The following is a 6,957-nucleotide window of genomic DNA, read 5'->3' on the forward strand; positions in this document are numbered from 1 at the left end:
ATGTCCGCAATCCTGTATACAGTCAAGGAAAGGTGAATTTCTTTTTGTTTTTGCGGCCTTCGGCCGCTCAACAAAATTCAGATCATGACTTTTAATATTTAAATTTGTCCCCCTAAACATAAGTTCTGGGTCCGTCCCTGTTTGGAGTAAAAGTTCTATGGGCTTCGAAGGAAATCCGAATTAACCTTGTTCTCTCAGGATATCTTTATGAAACCCATTTTGAGGCATACTCTTTTTTTTTGAGGCATACTCATGCATTATATTATCTAGGGTGGGTTTATAAGGGATGTCTAAAGATAGTGTAATTACCTATATATCCCTAAATAATTTCAATTTGTCATAGTTCCCTTATCCTCAAAAACCTAAAATTAAAAATCAAAATAAACTTTAAACTTAAACATCTTGGACTCCAATTTAATAAAGAAATTAATCAAACAAAGGAAACACAAATCGAAGTGAGCGATGTTGGAATGCGAAATCCAAATCTCAATTGCTCTTAGATGTATTTTAGAATGTATGCGTAACAAACCCATCTTGTTTTTGATTGATTTTATTTTGTTTGATCGGTAGAATATGATTTCAAAGATGAAATTAGGGTTTTCAGAAGATCAGTTCGGCTGATCTTGCAGTATCAATTTTGAGCTGAACTTAGTGTATGATCTAGAGAAACACTATGTTCGGCTAATGCGACTTTACAATATTTTCAGCCGAACCTCAATTTTCCAGCCGAACCTCAATTTTTCAAGCCGAACCTAGTGGATGATTCAGTTTCTGAGTGAAGTTCGGCTGATAACTTTTGAGCCGAACTGTTCATCTGGTCAGCAGATTTGGGTTTTAAAAATTCAATTTTTTGGTAGATTCAACTTATAAAAGGAAATTAAACCTCGATAGAAGTTTACCTCTGATTTGAATCACACATTTTGGTCACTTCTAATCACTAAAATCTCAAAAGTCAAAACCCAAGCTTTTTTTCTTCACTTCTTCTTCTTCCTCTCAAAAATCCCAACTCTCACATAAATTTGATTTTTCTACTAATTCACCACTAATAATTTAATGTTTAATCAATCCTTAAAATTCATAATTAATCAATTCTAATCATAATCATTTACACTAATTATATAAGGGTAGTTATGCCATTATCAAAAATGGTGGATGAGGGGTGATGTTGTTTTTTATTAGTCACCCTATTTTGGCATTATCTAGTATGCCTCAAAAAAATCCAGTATGCCTCAAAATAGGTTTCATCTTTATGGTAGGCTGGTAGCATTTCTTGGAACATACTCCCTCCGTTCTTTTTTAATAGGCCAGTTTCTATAAATAAAAGTTTCAAAAAAAATAGGCCAGTTTCCTAATTGGGAAAGTCAAATGTTATTTTAATTTTTTGGGACCACTTTTCTCTTAACTTCTTTTGATGACAAGTGTCATGTGGACCACTTTTCACTTTACTTCTTTTGCTAACAAGTGTCATGGGACCATTTCACTTCACTTCTTTTATTGACAAGTGTCATGAGGACCACTTTCAATGATTAGTTCTCTTAATTTCCTTAAATTTCGCTAAAAGCAAAACTGGCCTATTAAAAAAGAACGGAGGGAGTATTACTTTGGCCATCTTAGTTGATCACGGTCAATTGTCACGAGTCATGACTCATGGCACAAAGTCGTCTGCATGTCGTGTTAGATTTTTACTCAAGACTAAAGAGTCAATGGTCAAGATAGTCTATAATTTATTCTTCTGACGCTCTGGAGGCGGCGGACGCTTCCTAAAGAAACCAACCTAAACTCTACATAAATGATAGTACATGTTTGAGTTTTTAAAATCTTCATTTTGAGTTGAGTACAAGTAGAGATATAAATCATCCGATACTAGATAGAGAGAACACTGAATAGATAAACACCATGAGTGGTTTACTGGAGATCGTGCTTGTGGATGCACAAGGCTTGCCTAATTCTGATTTGATTGGTAGCTAATTATACCGCCTCTTTCTCTTTCTGCATCTCTCATATTCTTTGCCTATTACCTATCATCTGTAGTCTATTATTGATAAGGAATTTAAACTTTTTGTTCCTTAATTTAAATTCTAACCAGAGTCGGGTTTAATTTTCAGGGAAAATGGATCCGTATGTTACGATTCAATACAAGAACCAAAACCTGAGGAGCTCTGTTGCCAAAGGTTGGTACCTAATTGCCTGCTAATTATGGTTCTCAAGTTTCATAGAATCATACTGTAGATAAACCATGGTGGCCAGATAGAATAGTAGGAGAGTGGATTTCAGACACTTCAGTTCATTTAATGCGTACTTTTAATTATCTAATGTTGAGATTTTGGTTCTTTTCTTGATTTGCGTTCAATCAAATGAAAATTAGGTCAATAGTCAAACTTAGAAAGATCGCGCAGTTGCCATATCTGATCGGAGAGAAATCAATCTCGACAAAAATGGATAAGAAAAGAAAAAGAAATCTTGGAAAGAAGGAAGAGGCTGCTAAATCGTTTATGGGATAGATCATAAGATCCGTTTACACTCTTATATTCACTTGATCTTACATTTTCGGTGACATTTTTCTTAATAAAAATTAGATGACCGCGTATTTGAAGCTAATATTTCAGTGGTATGTCAATTTTATCTATGAACACATTTCAAAATACCAAATCTCACCATTTAATAATCTCAATTTTGACGGCTAAAAATTCACTAATTATGGATAGTTGATTTTCAAGGCAATAGATGATAGAGTTTTATATTACAACTAAAACTTTTTCATATGAAAAAGGGGTACTTTGTCGACTAAACTGAATCTGTCAACCAGCTTACCATTTTGTTTAAATTTTGCTATGGTAAAATTATTGGTGCATATTTACTCATTGAGTTTTATGATTGAGCACGGCAATGTACGAATCCCGTGTGGAATGACAAATTTACACTATGGGTTGAATATCCAGAGCCAGATGGACAATACAATGTGGCGTTCAAAATTTTCGATAGAGACACATTTTCCAGAGACGACTTAATTGGAGAAACTTCGTAAGAACATATTTTGATTTACAATGCAACTAAAGGCTTTTTATTTTCTGAATTTAGGAAATGAAATAACTCACCACATTTAAAAGCATTTTCGAAATGGTCATCATAATCGTCCTCTTTTTCCTTTCGATAGGATATCCATGAAGGATTTGGTGGAATTGGGTGCCAAAAAGGGAAAAACAAATGTAGAACCCCGCAAATACAGTGTTTTTGAAAGTAAGAAGAATAAACCAGTTCAAGGCAGAGCGGGAGACATTCATGTAGGGCTAACCTTCACCCCAAAGATATGTTAGATCGTGGACTGGACATGTTAAAGATTAATGAACAAATTGATCGATAGTACTTCTTTACGAACTAACAAGTGTTTGTTTTTACCGCGAGCATGACACGAAAGCATAGAAGAACAGGGCAAGATCGTTTTCGTAATACCGGAAAATGGGTTATTTGTCCAAAATTCATAAAAATAAAGTATGGGAGTAATGACTTGTAAAATACTAGGTCTAGGTGAAAAAGACACAAGAAAATTTAGTGATATATACCTTTTACTTTAAATTTTATTGTTTATCTTATCTAAATTTAAAATTAATCACGAAAAAGGTCTTACCTTCCGAAATATAAGTCGGATTTTTTACTAAAATTCATATTTTTGAAAAGGGCTCGAAAATCTCTATAAAATAAGATCCCTTGTTGATATGAAATTAGAAAAAAACAAAAAATTATTTTCAGCCATGCCGAGGATACATTATGCACCCAGGTGCAACCTGGCCAAAATTTATTTCTTATAAAAATATGCATTATGCACCCCAGGTGCAACTTGGCCAAAAAGATGCATTATGCACCCAAGTACAACCTGGCCAAAATGTATTTCCTACAAGAATGTGCATTATGCACCTATGTGCAACCAGACCTATTTCATATTATAAGACAAAAAACACACACTATGCACCTGGGTGCAACCAGACCAAAACGTATTTCTCGTCCGAATATACATTATGCACTCAAGTGCATTTTGTATACTTCGCGCATAAATCTAGGTTTATCCTAATAATCAACAACAAAACTATTATACATAACAAAAAAATACTAGTATGTGATCTCAACCAATAAATCCACCACCATTACCATCACATTCATCCTCAAAATATCAACCAAAAAGAAGTATAAAGAAGAAAAATAAAAAAAACAATAATAAATTCAAAATAATATATATTATGCACTCCGGTGCAACTTGGGTGCAACCTCGACAAATTATACTTACTATAAGAATATGCATCATGACTCAGGTGCATCCTGGGAAAATCTTATCTTCTATAAGATTATGCATAATGGAACAATGCAAGAATTATATATTAATTAAGTCACTAATCAAAATTTCAAAAATGCTTACCATTACAGCTTGTAGTCATGGTTTTGAATTTCTTTCCACCTAATGAAAAGTGACTGGCACATCTACATTAGTCAGTGTACTCCATCCACGCAGCTAATTAATAAGCTAGACTTGTCGACAGATAACATGAAAATTCCAAGAAAAAAAATAAATTTCAAGATCTGCTCAATCTATTTCTTAACGCATTGAGAAATGATAAGTAAAGAAACCATTAGGAGTAAGATGATCTACAAGACGTAGTTAGCTAACTAATTACACACACGAATCTACAAGATGTACTTCACAAACCGGTAAAGCAAATGGTCATAATGGAAGGAACGGTGGGTACTAATGCGAGGTCTACTGTGTAATATGTTTCATAACCATTGCAACAAATCAAGAACATCGCCAGCTATCTTCCTGGTATCATGATAGAATATAAGACCCATTTCACAAAATACCCACTGAACATCAGGTGCATACAAAATTATACTAGGTAACGAAAACGATAAGAACCTTTAACTTCATTTCTCTTCTTTCAGTCTTTTTATCAAGCACTTTGGATGCCGTTTCGTTGATGTTGATCGTATGGAGCTCCTTTCTTAGCTTTTGCACCTGCAAATTCGAATTTCTAATCAACCCAAATAATTTGTAAAATTAATTCACAATTATACCATGACTGTAAGAAGGAAAAAAAAAAGAAAAGAAAAAGGAAGAGCTAATTCTCAATTCAATGATTATATACAACATTGCTCTATCTAATTACTTCATACCTCTTTACGAGTATTCTCAAACACCTTACCAGCACTGTGTCAGTTTATAAAATCCCTAATTTCTATCTTGCATCGCTGTAAATTCAAATTGAATGTGAACCCAACCCTTTTTACATCCACAAGTAGAGTGCACGTGCGTTGCACGCCGAACGCCGAGTTTCACATACACACCTTCATGGGCATCTGATTCTCCCGAGAAGGGAAATAGACTATATGACAAGCACAAATAATTTAGCACAATTTAGAATTCTAATCAAGAATTGGTAGAGAAGTCGTAGAACTACCCACTAACAACGAACAATAAACATTTCAATTTGGGCCCAGTCCAAATGATAAACTGCATGACTTACTAAAGTGGAAAAATCAATAGCTACATGGTAAAAGGTTAATTTTTCTCCGACCTAATCATATTCTTTCTGTCTTAGAAAAACTGAGACAATCTTATCATGTGCTGCAGTTATCACACTCTTCAGGATTCCCATTTCTTCAATTCCATACCAATTGGAGAACTGGTTTCCACCTTGGCACCCACCTCTTTCCAGTTTGTGGACATGTCCAGTTTGACTCCAACTGTAGAAATTCAATACACTTGGCCTTAAATTTGTATGCGGAAACTAAAATAACTATCTTATTTGCATGAAATAAAGCAAATGGGCATGGATCAGACTTACAAAATATTTTCTCAAGGCACGCTTGGTATCATCATCGGTATATGTCAGAGGATAGCTTGTTCAAAGCGGCATCACCTTCTAGCTTCTCTTCTTTCTCCTGAAAAATAGATTTGATGATGCATGATTCAGCAGGTGGTAGTGTGAACATCATATTTTAGGTTCACAACCAAATAATTAAGATGATATAGCAGTATGCAAAATAAGATGTAAATAGAAAATTATGAACAAAAATGTAAGATGCAGAGAAATAAAGAGACAATAGCACAACCAAGTTAATGTGGTTCGGCTAAGCCTACATCCACGGGAAGGTAAAGGAAAGTTTATTAAGTCTTTGATCTGTTACATATGATAAAATTGAAGCATCGTTCAAGATGGTATGAAAGAGATATCTTCGTATCTCTGTAATGCTGGATATCTTCAATTATGAAGCCTTGACAGAGATATCTTCATATCTCAGAGATAGTATCTCTTTTGTCAAGGATATTATCATTCATGAAGATATCTAGTTTAATGAGCAGTAGAGGGAGGAGAGTTGTAGGGGGAAAGAGATAAAGAAAATGGGTCTTCAAAGTGTCGATATTTGTCCCTTTTATTGAGGATCGTTGGTGAACGATCCTTGAGAAAAATCATTTCCACCTTATTCGCATTGCATCGGTTGTTATTTCCTTCCAATGCCCCTTGCCGAGAAGCTTTTGCATCCTTTGTGGAAGAATTTTGGTAAACAATATACTACGACAAAGTATTAATACTTGCCCCTATTCTTTACAAAATTTCAGGAATATCCCTGCAAAACAGAATGTGCCTTACCCTTTCTTATTGGTTCAAATATTCTTCGTGGCTCACTTGCCCCGTGCCAGGTTCGTGTTGGAAGTACTTCTAAACATCATCCAGCTGCGTTTTTTCATGCATCGTCGTAACATGACCTATTCACAGTGACATAGGTAGCCACGACTTTGTCTTCATCATCATCGACAAATATGCTTTTACTGGTTATTTGAGATTGCTCTTTACGTACTCCATGTTATAGGCGGGTCTCACACTGGGTCATCACGAAGTAAGTAGCAACGACAATAAATAGTTCCAAAGAGAATCAACAGCTGCGTTCATTCCTTAGTGGAAGCATTTC

At 34.7% G+C, this 6,957-nt stretch overlaps 1 protein-coding gene and 1 long non-coding RNA gene across 3 annotated transcripts; one reads left to right on the forward strand and one right to left on the reverse strand.

Moving 5' to 3' along the window:
- Nucleotides 1-1,751: 1,751 nt before the first annotated feature.
- On the forward strand, nucleotides 1,752-4,498 carry LOC113314052 (elicitor-responsive protein 1-like). The gene is made up of 4 exons (XM_026562830.1): nucleotides 1,752-1,960; nucleotides 2,106-2,171; nucleotides 2,940-3,021; nucleotides 3,155-4,498. The coding sequence occupies exons 1-4, from the start codon at nucleotides 1,897-1,899 to the stop codon at nucleotides 3,312-3,314; spliced, it is 372 nt and encodes a 123-aa protein (XP_026418615.1). The 5' UTR covers nucleotides 1,752-1,896; the 3' UTR covers nucleotides 3,315-4,498.
- Nucleotides 4,499-4,626: 128 nt separating this feature from the next.
- On the reverse strand, nucleotides 4,627-6,439 carry LOC113314053. Of its 2 annotated transcripts, XR_003342235.1 has the most exons (3): nucleotides 5,562-6,439; nucleotides 5,161-5,369; nucleotides 4,627-5,002 (listed from the first exon to the last, which is right to left on the reverse strand). It is a non-coding gene; the product is annotated as an uncharacterized LOC113314053 (long non-coding RNA). The 2 variants fall into 2 exon arrangements; XR_003342234.1 differs by having other exon boundaries at nucleotides 5,161-6,439.
- Between the last annotated feature and the right edge of the window lie 518 nt (nucleotides 6,440-6,957).

The sequence above is a fragment of the Papaver somniferum genome, chromosome 9 (genome assembly GCF_003573695.1).
Source record: "Papaver somniferum cultivar HN1 chromosome 9, ASM357369v1, whole genome shotgun sequence".
NCBI classification, from domain to species: domain Eukaryota; kingdom Viridiplantae; phylum Streptophyta; class Magnoliopsida; order Ranunculales; family Papaveraceae; genus Papaver; species Papaver somniferum.

What these genes read in the sequence shown, in the direction of transcription:
- LOC113314052 (XM_026562830.1), top strand. Translation starts at nt 1,897, where the DNA reads ATGAGTGGTTTACTGGAGATCGTGCTTGTGGATGCACAAGGCTTGCCT. An exon ending in GCCTAATTCTGATTTGATTG is followed by an intron (nt 1,961 to 2,105) that starts GTAGCTAATTAT and finishes TTTAATTTTCAG; the next exon opens with GGAAAATGGATCCGTATGTT. An exon ending in GACTTAATTGGAGAAACTTC is followed by an intron (nt 3,022 to 3,154) that starts GTAAGAACATAT and finishes TCCTTTCGATAG; the next exon opens with GATATCCATGAAGGATTTGG.